This window comes from Grampus griseus (genome assembly GCF_964374135.1).
Source record: "Grampus griseus genome assembly, chromosome: 21".
NCBI lineage: Eukaryota > Metazoa > Chordata > Mammalia > Artiodactyla > Delphinidae > Grampus > Grampus griseus.
The window spans coordinates 13,414,690-13,433,064 of NC_139015.1; the positions used below are offsets into that span (position 1 = coordinate 13,414,690).

General features: G+C 42.3%; 1 protein-coding gene across 4 annotated transcripts in view; it reads left to right on the forward strand.

Moving 5' to 3' along the window:
* SNX25 (sorting nexin 25) overlaps positions 1 to 18,375 on the forward strand; it is an 84,000-nt gene that overhangs the window by 37,644 nt on the left and 27,981 nt on the right. For all 4 annotated transcript variants that reach the window (XM_082680459.1, XM_082680460.1, XM_082680461.1 and 1 more), the window contains exons 6-7: positions 14,377 to 14,558; positions 17,498 to 17,629. In XM_082680459.1, the coding sequence (XP_082536585.1) occupies positions 14,377 to 14,558; positions 17,498 to 17,629 (314 nt within the window). The remainder of the gene's footprint in view (positions 1 to 14,376; positions 14,559 to 17,497; positions 17,630 to 18,375) is intronic.

Genomic DNA, 18,375 nt, shown 5'->3' on the forward strand with positions numbered 1-18,375 from the left:
GGATTTCATCTAAAGTTAACAACTTGTGTCTTCTGCAAGAAAGTAAAAAGACAACCCTCAGAATAGGAGAAGGTATTTGCAAATCATGTATATGATATAGCGCTTGTATCCAGAATACATAAAGAACTCATACAACTCAGTAATCAAAAGACAACCCAATTGGATAATGGGCAAAGGATTTGTATAGGCACTTCTCCAGAGAAGATATACAAATGGCTAATGAACACTTGAAAACATGCCCTACGTCATTAGACGTTAGGAAAATGCAAATCAAACCTAATATGAGATACCACTTCACACCCACTAGAGTGGCTAAAATAAAAGACAGAGGGTGACACAGTGTCCAGGAATGACGTATAGCAATCAGGGTGTAGATAATGGTGGTGAAAAGGAAGGGATTGATAAGGAAGGTTATAAAGGAAAGACAGCCTAGTTGGCAACTAATTGGATGTGGGGAGGGATCAGATGGGGGGACATGATGGCGCTGGTACCACCTGCTGCCTTTACAGATGAGGACATGGCTGTCCAGAGCTTACGTCTGAGGTCCCAACTCCTAGTCTGCTGCTGTTCCTGTGAGGTCCTGCTGCTTCAGGTTGGTGAGATGAGGTTTGGGTGCAGAAGAAGAAGTGCGGGAGCTGGAGTTTAGGAGGGCTTGGTTCTCTTGCCAGCTTCCCAGTGAAACCTGGGCACGTCCTTCACTTCTCTAGGCCTCAGTTTCCTCAGTCTTTGGGTTGCCTGCTCTTGGTGATCATAAAGGGTTTCTCAGTGAAGACACTCAAAGAGTCAGGAGATGTGTAGGAGTCTGGGTCAGGGGTGAGAGAGCTCACCGGTCCTGGCGTTGTGGACCTGGGATGACAGGAGGGTGGAGAAGTGCCCATCCGGCGTTTCTAAGCTGGGATTCACGCTGTGGGGAGAGAGCAACCCTGAGGAGAAGTGCTTGGAAGTGACAACAAAGAGGTAATAGTTAATCGTCTCCTATTTATGTGTATCTTTACACAGCCCATTGTTAGGAGAGAATAATGTGTTAAGAGTCTGAAGTGACTTCCCTCATAAATAATACCATCTGCTGTCTCACTCTTGAAGTTCATGTGTAGGTGGTTTCAGTCTTAAAGAATTAGGTTGTTATAATTTAAGTGCAGGTTTTTTGTTTGTTTGTTTGTTTTTTTTGAGGTACATGGGCCTCTCACTGCTGTGGCCTCTCCCGCTGCGGAGCACAGGCTCCGGACGCGCAGGCCCAGCAGCCATGGCTCACGGGCCCAGCCGCTCCGCGGCATGTGGGATCCTCCCGGACCGGGGCATGAACCCACGTCCCCTGCATCGGCAGGCGGACCCTCAACCACTGTGCCACTAGGGAAGCCCATTTATTTTTTTAATAAAATGGAAGGTCAAATTGAACATTCCCCATTGTCCTTTTTCTTTTAATAAAATGTCCAGTAACATATTATTATTGGAAACAGTTCTTATTTCTCTGTGACCTTTGATGTACAGCTGTCACATAAAAAGTTACTTTATCTCATTCTTTCTCAAATTAATCTGTAATTTATTTCCAGACAGATGTTTTTTGTGTGTGTTTTTTTCCCGCCCTGTAAAAGGCACTACAGAAACTTTGATTTTTTTACCATTAAAAGGCTCACCTCAAATAGAATCGTTTTGTTGTTTTTTGAGGATAGTGCGATCTAGTGAAAATATCATCGAGCGGAGAATCTGGGGAAAGCCTCAGTCTGTGTGTTAACCTCTCGTCACCAGCTGCACCTGTCTGCACTGTTTCCTTAAACCTGGAAAATCGGGCTGTGCTCAGAGTGACCGTGTAATGATGCTGCCGGGTTGTGTGTGAGGTTTTAAGCAGTTTCGTTTCCAGTGTTGTTTCTCCTTATTTCCATGTCCTGTTTGTGAGTGGGAAACTGAAGAAGTTTAAAAAAAAGAATGACCAGGTGGAAGATACTAAGAATACTTAGGATTCAAACTAGAGATGGGAACTTTATTTATGAAAATAGTATATATATGCTAAAGTATAATTTTGTTGCTACATATAAATATGTTTCAGGCAGGTCTTTTTCAACTATAATTGTTGATGATTAAGAAATGGTATGCAATTGTGAAAATAGTTTGAGGATTCAGCGGAAAAAATGCCGTATAACAAGTGGGGAGAAATTACCTGATTGTGTTTCCTCTGAAACCTTAAGGAATTAACCAGCTGACTCTGCATTGACTTTTTTCAGGATGATAGAGTAGGGTCGGGGGGACCGCTTTACTTTGTATACACAGGAAGGTTCAAATAAGGCTTCTGAGCGTCAACAGACTCCAGCAAATTCACACAAAACTCTGTACATGTTTTAGGTTCATAAGTAGATTAGTTTATCTTAAATGCAGAGCAAGTTCCTCTCTTTAACAATGTAGAAATTTCAGTTTGATTCTTTCCTTGATGGCTTTTTTCTTACAGTACTTTGATCTTTTTAAGAAATCAGGTATCGAATGATTTTAAAAGTCTTTACAGTGCCTCAGCTAGTTTAACTGCTGATACAATTCTAGGGAAAGTAAATAATCATAAAAATAAAAGTTTTGAGACCATCTAACTCAGATCCTTGTCCTATGGGCAAGAAAATTAGGTATGATTAGAGAAGGAGGTTCTTAGAGCAAATTCATAGATATTAAACAATTTGAAGCCCTTGGTCTCAGAAGTTAAGTCTGCTCACAAAATTTTCTTGCCTCTGACCTTATTTTACCATTCATGCTGGCCAAACGTATTGGCGGAGGCCTGAATTTTACCTGCTAACCACGTCAACTTCTTGTTGGTGATGGGATTTGGGAAGTTTAGTAAGTCCAGCTAGCTAGTTTCAGTGAACATTTTTCCGTCTTCATCTTTGACTGTTCGGCAGCATCTTTGAGACATTGGTGACTACTGTCTTGCTGAGCTTTCAGCCTGCCCTGGCTAACACTCTGTCATTCTAGTTGTTTGTTTGTTTTTCTGCTTGCTTATTTGTCTCTATTCAGCTTTTAGATGTTGGAGTTCCTCAGGATTTGTTTCTAACTCTCATTATTTTATACCTGTGCTGTCCAATATAGTAACCATTAGCATATGTGGCTATTTAAATTAACTGAAAGTAAATAAAAATGTAAAATTTTGTTTCTCAGTCACATCAGTTATGTTTCAAGTGTTCAGTAACCATGTGTGGCTACCGTATTGGATAGCGTGGAACGTATCCTTCATCACCACAGTTTCCTTGGGTGGCACTGCTCTGTGTTCTTTGTCTGGTTAGTCTTTCCTTTATCTATATGCTGATGACTTTCCAAATTTCTATCTACAGAACCTCTATTCTCTGCTTTTCTACTTACCTACTGTTTACTGCACATTTTTATTTGGATATCAAAAGACACCTCCAAATGAAAAGGTCCAGATCAGGTACCACGTAACTGGCCATCTTCTGTAGTTTCTTGTCTCTGTGAATGGCATTGCCATCCGTCCGAGTAAGTCAGAAACCTAGGAGTCCTCCTTGTTCATTCCTTCTCCGTCATGCGCTATATCTAGTCCATTATCGTCCCACAGACTGACCTCTAAATATATCTCAACTCGGCTCTTTCTCTACACCACCATTTTCCACCACCCGTCTCTCTCGAACTAAGGCAGTAGCTTCCTAATTGGTTTCCTTGTATCCACTCCTGCCCCTATTCAATTTATTTTTCATACTGAAGCCAGAGTGTTTTTTAAAAATACAGATCTTAATCATGCCACCCTCATGCTTACCTTTCATTGTCTTCCCATTGTTCTTAGAGTAACAGTGCTTCGAAGTGAAACCTGCAAGGCCCTGCTTACTCTGGCCCCGCCTCCATCTTCAGCCTCATCTCCCGCCAGACCACCCCCTCCCTCTGAACTCCAGCCACCCTCACTTTTCTCTTTCCTCAACTCACCCCAGTTCCTCCCGCCTCATATTCTTTGCACATTCTGTTTCTTCTTCTTGGAATGCTGCCCTACACTCAGTATCACTCTGCCTAGGTAACTCCTACTTATCCTTTATATTTTATCTCGAATTTCTCTGCTTTGTTCACAACACCTCCCCCCCGCCCCCCGCTGATCCTGGGTAGATGAAAGACCACCTGAGTTCATAGGACCCTTCACGTCCGTAGAGAAAGGACTCTGAAGGATATCTTCCTTCAGAGAAGGAATCGCCAGAAGTAGGTCTTCAGTCACTCAGCAAACATCTTGCGAGTGCCGTTATGTATGAGGCACAGCTGTGCAATGCATGAAACGGTCCCCGACCTTCAGGAGGAGACAGGTGGATACACAAACAAAATCACAGTACAATTTGGTAAATTCAGTGAGTGTTGCAGGTTCAGGATTGAGTAGTGGCACAGATGTGTGGAGTGTCAGCTCTACCTGGGCCAGAGCTCAAGAAAGACGTTTTCTTAAGGGTAGCAGAGTTGAGTCCAAAAGATTGAGTGGCTCTCATCCCCTTTGGGCTTGTCGGGTGGCTGCGGCTGGATGCTGCCCCGTGTGCGTTTGTATGTGGGTTATGTCAGCTGAGACACTGTGCAGGTGCTTGGGATGTAATGGAGAGATGAGCCTTGATGGGAAGACGGGGGCCGATCCTAAAGGGCCTTGGGAGCTGTCCTGAGAAGTTCGGGCTTAATCCTGGAGACCAGTCGTTCTCAAACTATAGTGTGTGTCAGAATCACCTGGAGGGCTTGTTAAGATGCAGGCTTCTGGGCCCCAAAGTCTGTGATTCTGTGGCTCTGAGTGGGCCCTGAAAGTTCGCATTTCTCACAGGTTCCCCAGAGATGCTGATGTTGCTTATCCAGTAACCACACCGTGAGGACCGCTGCAGTAGAGCCAGTGATCTGTTCGCGTTTGCATTTTAGTGCCCAACTCTAGCTTTTTATTTACAATTAGAACAGCCCAGGTAGTTGAGAAGTGGTCTAGTAAAATTAGCTGGCTGCTAGGGTCTCAATAATCGTGTTCCCCCAGAATCCTTTCGTTGAAATCCTAACATCCGAACTTGATGGTATTAGGAGGTGAGGCCTTTGGGAGGTGCTTAAGTCGTGACAGTGGAGCCCTCATGAATGGACTTGGTGACTTATAAAAGAGGCTGCAGAGAGATCCCCAGCCTCTCCCATCGTGTGAGGACACAGCAAGAAGGTGGCAGTCTGCCACCGACAAGAGGGCCTTCACCAGGACTCAACTGTGGTGGCACCCTAATCTTGGATTCCCAGTCTCCAGACTGTGAGAAATACATTTCTGTTGTTTATAGCCAGCCGGTCTGTGGCATTTGGTTATAGTTGCCCGAACTAAGATACTGGCCAAGTGTAGGAATTCTAGTAGTAATGGAACATGTGCTACATTTTCCCTGCAGTTGGATGTGAATGAGACCAGTATTTCAGCTCCCTTTAAAGCTTTCCCCCACCCCACTGCTGTTCTGGATCCTGAAATGTTATCAAGAATAGTTAAAGTGGGGCTTCTCTGGTGGCGCAGTGGTTGAGAGTCCACCTGCCGATGCAGGGGACGTGGGTTCGTGCCCCGGTCCGGGAAGATCCCACATGCCGCGGAGCGGCTGGGCCCGTGAGCCATGGCCGCTGAGCCTGCGCGTCCAGAGCCTGTGCTCCGCAACGGGAGAGGCCACAGCAGTGAGAGGCCCGCGTACCGCAAATAAACAAACAAAAAAGAATAGTTAAAGTGATCACTAATTAAGAACCTGCTGTAGAGCACAGGGAACTCTACTCAATACTCTGTAATGGCCTATATGGGAAAAGAATCTAAAAAAAAAAGGGTGGATATACGTATACATATGACTGATTCACTTTGCTATATACCTGACACTAACACACAACGTTGTAAATCAACTATACTCCAATAAAAATTAAAAAGCAAAACAAAACAAAACACATAAGCTGTTTCCCCGGTAGGAAATAAAGGATCCTCTATGGACAAACAGACCCTGCAAATTAACAAGACTTCTGACTAATGATGCTGAAACATTAAATGAATTGTTAAAGACAAAAAAAGAATAAAGTGATTCAAGAGTAGTATTTATTCAACTGACTGCAAAGAGGGACATAACGTTGATTTGAGTCTGGTAGAAACCGCCGTATATAAATACTGCACTCTGGGGGGTGACGTGCTCAGAGTGTCGATTGGGAGGTGTTGGCAGCATTGTGTGTGTCTCGTTTAGAGTGTAAGTAAAGAGTTTTGGAACCGCATGTGTCAAGCAGAAGTGTAGAAGAACTTCAGGCTGTATTGAGTGCGTACATACACACAGTTACTTGTTGATAAGAACCATAATGATTTCCATTAGGAATTATTTTTTTAATAATATTTCTCATCTGATTTGGGATGTAAAGGTGTCCCTGCCTGAACGAAGGAGCTACTCTGTAGACTCTAGCGGACTTCTCAGAGTCCTTTCTAATGCTCTGTGATCTAACTTCCTAGCATTGCAGTAATTTGACACAGTTTCTAATTTATAAATGACCTAAACTTAGAAAGCACCCCAGGCCATTGCTGCAGGGCACTTGCCAGGGTTTCCCTCTGCCCAGCCCTGATGCTCTGAGTGCGGCAGCGTCCAGAGCCTGCGGTTCCTTCCCCAACATCCAACACAGCCCCATCCCTTACCTGCCTTGCGGGACCGAGGACTCAGGGCACTTCCATCACACTCTCTACAGAGAGTGTAGTTTTATATAGTTACATATAAAATTACACATATATAATTTTATATCCAACTCTGCTCCCACCTCTCTTCTCCCAGAAAACTTTAGTCATCTTCCATTCTAAGACCTGCATTTATACGAATAAAGTTCAGGTCCAGAGATGTTAAACAGGTACCTGGTTAGTCACATGCTGATCTGGAACCTGAACCCACGTCTCCTGGACTTTAGTCCTGGACTCTTCCCACCGCACTGCTCACTCACACAGGCAGATGCTACGCGAGTCATGCTCCAAACTTAGAAATCATACGCGTCAGAACTGCGTTCTAAGTGTCTGTCTTCTGTCTGTTCACATCACAGTTCTAATGTGGGAGAAGGGTTCTCCCGGCAATTTGATGTGTGGATTTAAGTGATAGGACGCTATTATTTAAAGAATCTATTGCAAGCATGCTGGAGGGCCTTAAGCCAAAGGAAGTACTGGAAGTTTCAGCCCTTGAGATGTTTAAAGGAAGGAGATAAAAAGTGCGCTGTAGGCACCCTGACTTGGCCTTGCCTGGCCCATGAGGCCCCTGTATTCTTCTCCACTATAACATGAGAGGCTCCACCATCAGCTCCTGCTATAGGATCTCTGCTTATTCCTCAAATATACTTTCTACTAAAGTGGAGTGACACACTCCAGACTTTGAAATTTCAGGTGTTTGGTGTGGTAAGAGAATCCCACTTGTAAAACAGAGAACATTCCGGCCTCAAGTTGAAAAGGAAGGTAAATATTGTTTTAGTTCCTGGGCAGCTTTTGAGGTGATTTTCAGATAACTCTGAAGAAGTTTGTGACGATCAGTAACTACTGAGAATTGCCATCAGCTTCACAGTAAGAAGGAAGCACCATTTCTCCTTTGGAAACTGGACTAGTCCCTGAGTAAATCCATACCTGTTTCTTGAACCCTCTTCTCAAGGGGGTTTATTGAAACTTGTATTTCAATGTCCAAGAAAGATTCAAAGACTTGTTAGCCTGTCGGTGACATTTTCTAGCGAGGAACCCCCTAATCCCTTCCCTTGATTGCATGGGGGGGTGTGAGGAGACCTGTGCATCGTGGGGGACAGAACCCAATGCTGGGGAGTCGGAGTAGTGTAGCCTTGCCTTCTGCACTCTCACAGGAGCTGTGCCTCTGTATTAATACTTCTCAGCAGGGTGGGAGGACAGGGCCATTTGACAAGGTCTGGAGACATTTTTGGCTGTCACACAGGGGGAAAGGGATGCTACTGGCATCTAGTGGTAGAGGCCAGGGATGCTGCTAAACATCCCATGATACACAGGACAGCCCCACAGCAAAGATTTATCCACCCAGAATGTCGCCGGTGCCCAGGCTGAGAGATCCTGCTGTGTGTCATCCGTGGAATTCCTCAGTCAACCTGCCGAGGCTGTTGCAGTTAGGCTGTGCCTTGGAATTTGATAGCGCACTATGAGAAAAGAAATAATCTATTGTTGACACTTTTGAGTACTTGAAAAATACAGCGGTGCCATTTGAACCCAGTTATACTTGTGCTACTTCTGGAGCCCTTGGTTTGCACTGTAGGTTACTTTACCCTCCTTTGCCACATTGGAAATAGTATCTAACAGTTGTCCCCTGGTGTTTTTGTTTTACTGCAAGTCACTTTACTCACTTAAGGAAGAACTATGTCATGGGCAGAAGGCTTACAGCAAAAAGCAGTTCTGTGATGTTGTTCATAGGTCCACTGAAATATCCTTAAGGGTTCGCCTAAGGTCTAGTCCAAATGTCTTTTTCCGCAAATGACCCCCTTTCCTTTTGCTCTGACCTCAGTAGAATCTAGACTCTATAGGAAGGAAAACAGTCGACATTTATAATTAATTGTCGTAGAAGATTATATCACTCGTGTGTTCTTCTCGGCACCCATGCAAAGAGCCACTGCCACCCAGTGTGTCACCTGCCACTGTTTGTGGTCTCGGCCTTCTTTTTTAAGCTGGATTAAACATTGTGTGGTTAACCGGTTTTTAACAGTGTGCAGCATTACCTAGGTCTCTGCAGAGAGACAGCTGCAGGAGTCTCGCTTGAGCTGGGCAGCGCATCTTCCACCCTCTTGCCTGCGCTTCTCTTGGCGTGAAGATTTCTTGGATGGACGGGTTCTCAGGTCACCAAGAAGCATATTCATCTGCATCGCTGGATTTACTGGGATTTTTGCACGGCAGTCGCGTGCGCTGCTGGAGTGCCCTGTTAGTCATTTAGCCCTGAACATGGCATTGGTTTTCTGAGGCAAAAATAAACAGAATTGTCTAAGCAGCAAGTTGCCGTAGCGTTTGTTAGCAACAAGCTTTGTCATCAGACAATGGCTTTGTCTTGCCCTTAACAAACAGAATGCATTCACGTGAGCAGGGGACATTCAGGCAGGACTCCAGAATGTTTTCTCAGCTCTGCAGCTGGGTTTTAGGGGAAGGTTTATTCTCTTTCTTCCTTCCCTTTGGAATTTGCCTCAGTTTTTGTCCTTTTAGAAAGACTTTTTTAAGCCTTCTCAGGAGAAGAATTTGGTTGTTGTTAAATGTGTGTCAGTTTCTTTCTCTATATCTTTCTTTTTATTAGTCTATTTTAACCCAAAATTAAAATTGCAGTCTAGGTTTATTCTATAAAAGGCAAATTTTTGTCCCCCAATTTTAAAGTAGCTTAAATGTTATGTACAGAATTTAGAGTTTAAGGATGTATGTTTCGAATGTTTAAAGTAAATGTAACCAAAGCAAAATAGTTTAAGGATATGTGCTTTAAATCTATTTAAAATAACTGTAATCAACATGCAGAATAGTGGATTATAACTGTAGGAGTTTAAGCTCCTTAGAATCTAAGTATAATGGAACTAACATGAGCTTTGGAGGTAGAAAAATAAATGAAAACTTTTCTGAAAAATTCACTAGTCCCAGCATGTATTTCTTTAGGTATACACGCGAATAGTTTTAGTTTGCAATAGGCTAATTTGGGGACAGACTGCATTTACTTTTGTCTTCCCACTAAGGGGGCTCTGAAATACACTTTTTTCCTCTCCAGATGAGTGCTGAGATAAGTTCTTTGGTCAGGGCCTCTCTGTCAGCCAAGAATAGGATATGCTGAGAAACCATCACTGAAGTCAAATGAAAATGTCTCCTCAGCACATGTATGGAAAACATCCTGTAATACCTGACAGACCCTCTTGAGCAAGGCTGACGTTGACTTGAAGTCTGCCTGTGACCATTGGTGATAAATGTCAGAAAAAGCTGCTCTGAAAGACACAGTGTTTTGTGGTCCTTGCCTGAGTTTTTCCAGTTGATTGTTCAGCCTGCCTAGGTGCTATTGTAAGCATCTGCACGATTGACTCTGTGACACGAGGGCAGTGACGACCACCCTAGAGAATTGGAGGTCTCCCTAGGTGTGTAAAACTTCACTTAGACTCCGTGTCCAGGGGCATCGAGAAACACAACACCAACCCTCTTTTATTGTCGCCGCTTCCAGTCTAAGTCATGTGTGTTCTGACTCACCTCCAGAGCTGTGCTCTGACCTGCCCGGGAAGGTTTATACCCATCCAGAGGTCGCCTCGTCCCTGGACACCACTGGAAACAATCCCGCCGTGTTTCTGAAGTGAGCTTGCTCTTCCGCTTTCCACAGTGGCTTTCACACTTTGCCCACTTTCCTCAGGCCTCTGTCCCCTCCCCCTTTTTACGCACCTCCCTGAGCAGATAACCTCCCTCCCCACTTCCAGAAACCAGAACCCAGGAAGGGAACTGCTCCAGCTCCCCATTTGCTTGTGTCTGCATCCATCGCTGTGCCTTGCCTGTTACCACAGTGGAGGAGGTGGCCTTTCCCAAAGCCACCCTCCTCAGGTGTCTACTGGGTACCCATCTGTCACCTTTTTTTCTTTTAACTGGTTCCTGCTCATCAGCATTAAAACCAGCTCATTTCTTGCCCATTTAAAAAAAAAGAAAGAAAAGAAAAATGCCTTCCCTCAACCCAGCCCTTCCCTGCCTTCAGGTGTGTATGCAAAGCCAGTCAGTTGTCCACAAGGAAATGCTCAGCGCTCATCGTTTTTAAAAATTAATTTCGTGTGAGTCTTTTGCTTTTTATAAGTTATATAATGTCAGCTTAAGAAAACAAACCATTGTATATGTTTTTGAGGTGATTTTCTATTTTTTAAAGAAATTTATTTATTTGTTTTTGGCTGTGTTGGGTCTTCGCTGCTGCGCGTGGGCTTTCTCTAGTTACGGCGAGCGGGGGCTACTCTTTGTTGCGGTGCGCAGGCTTCTCATTGTGATGGCTTCTCTTGTTGTGGAGCACGGGCTCTAGGCATGTGGGCTTCAGTAGTTGTGGCACACGAGCTTCAGTAGTTGTGGCTTGCGGGCTCTAGGGCATAGGCTCAGTAGTTGTGGCGCACGGGCTTAGTTGCTCCGCGGCATGTGGGATCTTCCCGGACCAGGGCTCGAACCCGTGTCCCCTGCTTTGACAGGTGGATTCTTAACCATGGTGCTACCAGGGAAGCCCATTGTAAATGTTTTTAAATTAAATTTTTAAAAAGTCTCGCTAAGACCGTGTAGCTCGTGGTGGCAGAGCCCGAATTCTAGTCTGATTCCAGACTCTACTGACAACTGTCTACTGCATTTGATATGGAGGTCCACTAGTGATCTTGGCCACAGCGGATTTGATGGAGGGGAGGGCTAGACACTGTAACAGAGTAAGCTGAAGAATGGGAGGTGAGGAGACTCACCCTGGTTCTCTCCTTCACAGCCAGAGTTCTAGAAAGAGCACAATACCTGATCCACAGCAAGCACTCAGCAAAACGTTAGCTATGTTGTGTTGATCTCTCGGTAACGTTTGACACAGATCATACATCCACTCAACACATTTTATGAGTCCCTCGTGTGTTGCCAGGCACTCTCGTAGGTGCTGATGGTACAGCAGTGTGTGAACAGACAAAACGCTACCTTTATGAGGACATACAGGATAACTAAGTCGAATATGCAGTATGGCAGTCGTGCTGTAGAGCAGGGGTCCCCCAACCCCCTGTCAGGAGCCGGGCTGCCCAGCAAGAGGTGAGCACTGAGCCAGTGGGGAAGCTTCATCAGCTGCCCCCCATCGCTCGCATCACTGCCTGAACCATCACCCCCCCACACCCCCTGTCCACGGAAGAGCTGTCTTCCACGAAACCCGCCCCTGGAGCCAAAAAGGTTGGGGACTGCTGCGCTAGAGAAGGAAAGACGGGAGAAGACTGGTGTTTTAGGGTGGAGGTTGCAGGTAGAAAGAGAGTGGCCAGGGAGGTCTTCCCTGAACCCTGAACTAGGGACCTGAAGGGGGCGGGGAACTGAGCCAGGCAGATTCCTGGGGGATGAAGGGGCCAGGCTGAGAGGATGGATAGTAAAGCCCGGAGCAGGGAGCTACCCAGTGTGTCCAAGAAACTGGTCAACGTAGACCACGTAGTGTGTGACTCCATTCATACGAAGTGTCCAGGATGGGTAGTCCAGAGACAGCCCTATAACGTAGTGATTCACTATTTTTATAGATTATACCCCATATAAAGTTGTTATAAAATATTGGCTGTATTTCTTGTGCTGTATGCTATATCCTTGTAACTTATTTATTTTATACCTGGTAGTTTGTACCTCTTAATCCCCTTCACCTGTGTTGGCCCTCCCCATATACTCCTTCCCTCTGGTAGCCACTGGTTTATTATCTGTATCTGTGAGTCTGTTTCTGTTTTGTTACATTCATTCGTTTGTTTTAGTTTTTTTAGATTCCACATATAAGTGAAAACATATAATATTTGTCTTTTTCTGTCTGACTTATTTCACTAAATATAATAGCCCCCAGGTTGATCCACATTGCAAATGGCAACATTTCATTCTTTTTATGGCTGAGTAATATTCCATAATATATATTGGGTGGGTCAAAAAGTGCCTTTGGTTTTTTAAGTAAAAATAAAAGACACATTTTTCATTTTCACCAAGAACTTTACTGAACAGTGTATTCATCCTTTTGTTCTACTACCTTCTGCCATTTTTCAGGCAACTTCATAATTCCACCTTCCCAAAACTTATCTTTTTGAGCAAAGAACTGTTCCAGGTGCCTTTTACAGTCTTCCAGGGAATTGAAATTTTTTCCATTAAGAGAAGTTTGTAAAGACCGAAATAAATGGAAATCTGAAGGTGCAATGTCTGGTGAATACGGCGGATGAATCAGAACTTCCCAGCCAAGCTGTAACAGTTTTTGCCTGGTCATCAGAGAAACACGCAGTCTTGCATTATCCTGATGGAAGATTATGTGTTTTCTCTTGACTAATTCTGGACGCTTTTTGTCGAGTGCTACTTTCAGTTGGTCTAGTCAGGGGTAGTGCTTGTTGGAATTAATTGTTTGGTTTTCCGGAAGGAGCTCATGATAGAGGAACTCCCCTCCAATCCCAACATATACACACATCATCTTCTCTGGGTGAAGACCGGCCTTTAGTGTGGTTGGTGATGGTTCATTTCGCTTGCCCCACGATCTCTTCTGTTCCACATTATTGTACAGTATCCATTTTCATCGCCTGTCACAATTTGTTTTAAAAATGGAACGTTTTCATTACGTTTCAGTAGAGAATCGCATGCAGAAATATGGTCAAGATGGGTTTTTTTTGCTTAACTTACATGGAACCCAAGCATCAAAGCAATTAACATAAAACCAAGCTGGTGCGAATGATTTTCAATGCTTGGTTTGGATATTTTGAGTATGTTGGCTATCTCCCACGTGGTATAATTGATTGTTCTCAATTTTTTTTTTGGTACGCGGGCCTCTCACTGCTGTGGCCTCTCCTGTTGCGGAGCACAGGCTCTGGACGCGCAGGCCCAGCGGCCACGGCTCACGGGCCCAGCCGCTCCGCGGCACGCAGGATCCTCCCGGACCGGGACACAAACCTGTGTCCCCCGCATCGGCAGGCGGACTCCCAACCACTGCGCCAACGGGAAGCCCTGTTCTCAATTATTGTTTCGATTTAATTGTATCAACTTCAGCTGGTCTACCCGCCCGTGGAGCATCTTCCAGCAAGAAATCTCCAGCACGAAACCTCGAAAACCACTTTTGACACGTTCGATCAGTCACAGCATCTTCTCCATATACTGCACAAATCTTTTTTTGCATTTCAGTTGTGTTTTTACCTTTCTTGAAATGATAAAGAATAATATGCCAAAAATGTTGCTTTTTTCTTCCATTTTCAATATTAAAATGGCTACATAAAAATTCACCAATCTTGGTAAGTCGTTTTTTAAATGCACGCTGATGTGACAGCTGATGCATACAATCTAACGAAATTGTTTCAAATGAAGTTAAAGACAACTAAGTGCTACTAGAGCCATCTCACGGAAACAAACAAACCTTTTGGCCAACCCAATAGATATGTGTATCACATCTTCTCTATCTAGTCATCTGTTGATGGTCACTTAGGTTGCTTCTGTATCTTGGCTATTGTAAGTAGTGCTGGTATGAACATTGGGGTGCATATATATTTTTGAATTAGTGTTTTCATTTTCTTTGGATACATACTCAGGAGTGGAATTGCTGGATCATATGGTGGTTCTATTTTTAATTTTTTGAGGAACCTTCATATTGTTTTCCATAGTGGCTGTCCTTTAGTACCCACTGCGGCTCAGAATGTACCACATCAGACATTAATTTGGCCCACAGCTGCTGTGTTCCCTCTTTTGTACCTTGTCCTCTGAATGTGTACTATCCATCTATCTCATTCAAGGTAAAGAGACTGCTGCCATGAAGGCTGATCTCCTGAGGGCCAGGAACATGAAAAGGTACATTAACCAACTGACTGTGGCAAAGAAGCAGTGTGAGAAGAGGATCAGAATCCTGGGAGGCCCTGCCTACGACCAGCAAGAGGATGGGCCCTTGGATGAGGGGGAAGGGCCTCAAAGCCAGAAGGTGGAACTTTGTAGTTTCTTGTTTTGCCATTTCATATTTGTTACGAACACGGCTTTAATCACATAGACAATCTTTTCACTTCTTGGTATTTAACCTAAGACATATATTCCAGAACATAGACTCACATGTTGTTCTTGTAGGGCTCTCAGTCTATCTTTCCTTCTTGACTTCCATACTGTTATTAGTTTGCTAAATTTTTTGGCCTGAATACAAATCAGGTAATTTCTTAAAGAGAGTAAATATTTTATTATAGTTAAGAAGCTGTGCTACAGAGTCAGAAAGCCTGGCTTTTAATCCCAGGTCTGCTGGGGATTGACTTTGGGCAAGTTAGTTAGCCTCTCTGTACTCTATTTATAAAGTAGGGTTAACTGTACATATCCTACAGGGCATGATAATCATTAAATTAAACAATGCACATAAAATGGTAAGTATGGTACTTGGTGTATAATGAGCACTTAATAAACATTTGTTATTACTGGCAGTAATTATTCAGGGGTATGTTTAGTGATGTTATAAATGTAAGAGGAACCCAGCTGTGGTCTCTCCTTTTGGAATAAAACATTAGTCCCAAGATCCTAATTCTCCACATTCTCATTAGTACGCCGTAGATAGTCTCGTGAGTGTATCGTAGGTATTCGGCAGCTAGAGAATCTTGGGCCTGGGTCCCTCTTGGTAACATGTTGGGGGTATTAAGAGCACATTTACTTACTCTTCTAGGCCTTGTGGTCCTTTTGAGTGCTTAGGGGGTATATTTCCTAGAGAAAAATTAACCTGCTGGTCAAGGGGTAATACACACAAAACATAAAACTAAGTTAATAGAGTATGCATCATGAAACCAGATCCAGTGGGTCTGGGAGATAGTGAAAAAGGAGTAAATAAAAATCCCTGAGGGGATTAAAGAACAATCTGCCTTCATAGGCTACCTTCCAGCCTGAAATACTTCATGGCCTTCGGCATATGTGACATCCACCAAGACAATTTTTTGTCTTCTGCCCAGAGATTATTGATTGTGGCATCAGCCCTCCCAGAATTTACCAGAAGTCTTAGGACAGAAGGAAACGTGCTGATCCAACAGAAGGAAATTAATGCAAGAGCACAGTGTTTGCTATATGGAAGCCCTTAGTAAATGTTAATTGGTATTACATTGTCTCTCTCTCTCTATATATATATTTTTTAATCATATATTTAGCAGTAGTGTCAACGTGGACCTACCCAGTCTTTTCTTTCCACTTCCACACAACAGGCTCAGAATTACTGAGATTAGTTCATCTTACATTAACACAATGAGATTGAGTTCATCTCACGTTAACACATTTGACTCAGAAGTGTGCAGTCTCCTTATCCTGGTGACACAGACCCACACCGTTAGTGTAGGTGTGAATCAGTGAAAGGCTTATGCAGGCTTCAAGAGAAAATAGAAAACAAATGGAGTAGAGAACTTGGTTAATTCACCACTAAGATATGAGATATATCAGATGTTCAGTTAGACTTGAGATATATTTGCTGTCATTTATTTGCATATATTTGCACTTTCAGAACTAAACATAAGAGTGTTCATAAGACACAATAAAAGAATCTAAAAGTGGCTAATTTAGAAGATGTTTTGGACTTGATTTTGCAAATATGTGGATTTGTATCAAACTTGAAATTCATTTCAGTCCATGAAATTATACTGGGAAGACTTCCTTAGAATTGTTGAGAGTCTTTCCTGCTCAGCTCCTCCCCATGTTAAAAATGGATTGCTGTCTGAGTGATCTGTCATTCCCAGCCAGAGTCGACATGGGAGCCTTCAGACTTCTTTGGAGCCTGTACGGTTAGGATTTGTACCGAAAAATGCTTCACTGGTAGGTGTACATAAAGTGAGGATACATGCTACAGTCTCCCAAAGTTAGTAAACTAAATCCTAAATATTAATGGTCTGTAGCAAGGGATCACTTTTGATTACTTAGTTATCAAAAGTTATTAGAAAAATGCCTGCCCCTTTCTGTCCACAGAACAGATTGAGGACTTACTGTCAGTGGCAGAAAGAGTTGAACATGCATTGATCATATGCACTTGATTTTAGAAAGATCTTAACTGGTAACATTTCTGAAATTTTTCCAATTGCCACGATATTAATTTAAAAAATCTTAAATGTAAGTTTTCTCTTTGTTGCAGTATACATAGACATCATTTTTATTACTAATTAATAACTAAGGATATAGGAGTTAAACTCCTTCTAAATTAATTTGAGGCATTTCTCCTAGTTGAGTCATGAATTATTATGAAACTCATCTGCTTTCTCATATTATAGCAGTCCATACTCAAGATTGATCTCACTGTGTCTTCAAATAGTGGTTTTTCTTTTCTGTAAGCATTCAAAATAGTAAACAAAGGAGTAATTGTGATACATCTCTACAATAGTTTTATGGGCCAATTAAAATGCATACAAAAGATTTTTTTAAACGAATGTGATATTATAAACAAAAAGACAAGGTATGAAATCATTTGTAGATTTCCTCAGCTATATGAAAATAGGATGGAAAGCAAAAATGCCAAATTATTAGGCTCCAGCTTCCTGGTCTTTTATATATTTCTCTTCATTTTTTCTATTATTGGCACGATTGCTTTTAGCAATACATCCCATAAGGCAGGGATTTTTGTCTGTTTCATTTCCTAGAAATGTGCCTGATACAGAGTAGATACCAAATAAAGCTTTTGCTGAATGAATGAATGATTAATAGAAAATTGGTATTTATTGAATATGTGCATTTTGAATATTCAGTAAACTTTTTAAATTTAAAATTTAGGAAGGTGAGAGAAGTACTCTATTACATTGACTATGAACTTAGAAAATGAGACATGTTTTCCTGAATGTAGAAAGTAATCCATTGGAAGTTAAAGCAAACTGATATTTAAAATTTGATTTTTAAAAACTTTCTCTTAAATTTCCTTCATAGATTCTTCAGTTCGAAGATATCTTGGCCAATGCTTCCTACCGAGAGCACTTTCGAACATACATGGAAAGGATGGACAGGAGAGCTCTGATTAGCTTTTGGGAGTCTGTGGAATATTTAAAGAATGCTCACAAGGTAGGATATATAGGCCCAAAGGAATATTAATCACTAGCTGATGAAAACTTGTATGTTAGGCAGTATGTCTGTGTTTCTTAATCAAGCTGTAAGATAAGATACATTAAAAGAATACTTTAAACCAAATATATTATCGGCATTATGTTCTAGCCCATAATGGTAAATAGAATTAGATTTCATTTTTACAAAAAGTGCTTTTGAATGTGTAGTCAAGGAAAAAAGATTTACAAATATTCCCAATTATTGAATTTAGTTTCAGGTAGTTATTTTTTAACCCATTATAAAAAAGGCATATACTTATTACCCACATGGCTGTTACAATAAATTTGGTCTTATCACCTATACTTCAATCTCATAACCTTGTTATTTTTAATATCATAATGTGCACATTTTACACAACTGTCCTCCTTTTATTTAATTTAAAATATGATTGTGTTAAGCAAGACAAAAAATAATTTTTGGTCACAGATGCCGATTACAGCACAAAGCCCAACAATAAGCATTGTGTTCTGCACTTGGCAAGTTCTCGATATATATTTAAGAGTTAAATTGAAGAGTGTGAAATATATGTGTGTGTGTGTGTGTGTGTGTATATATATATATATATATGTCTAAAAACATATATAACAATATGTACAACATATATAATACATGCATTTTGAGAGGCTTACTTATTTTTAACATTTTTATTGGAGTGTAGTTGCTTTACAACGGTGTGTTAGTTTCTGCTTTAAAACAAAGTGAAT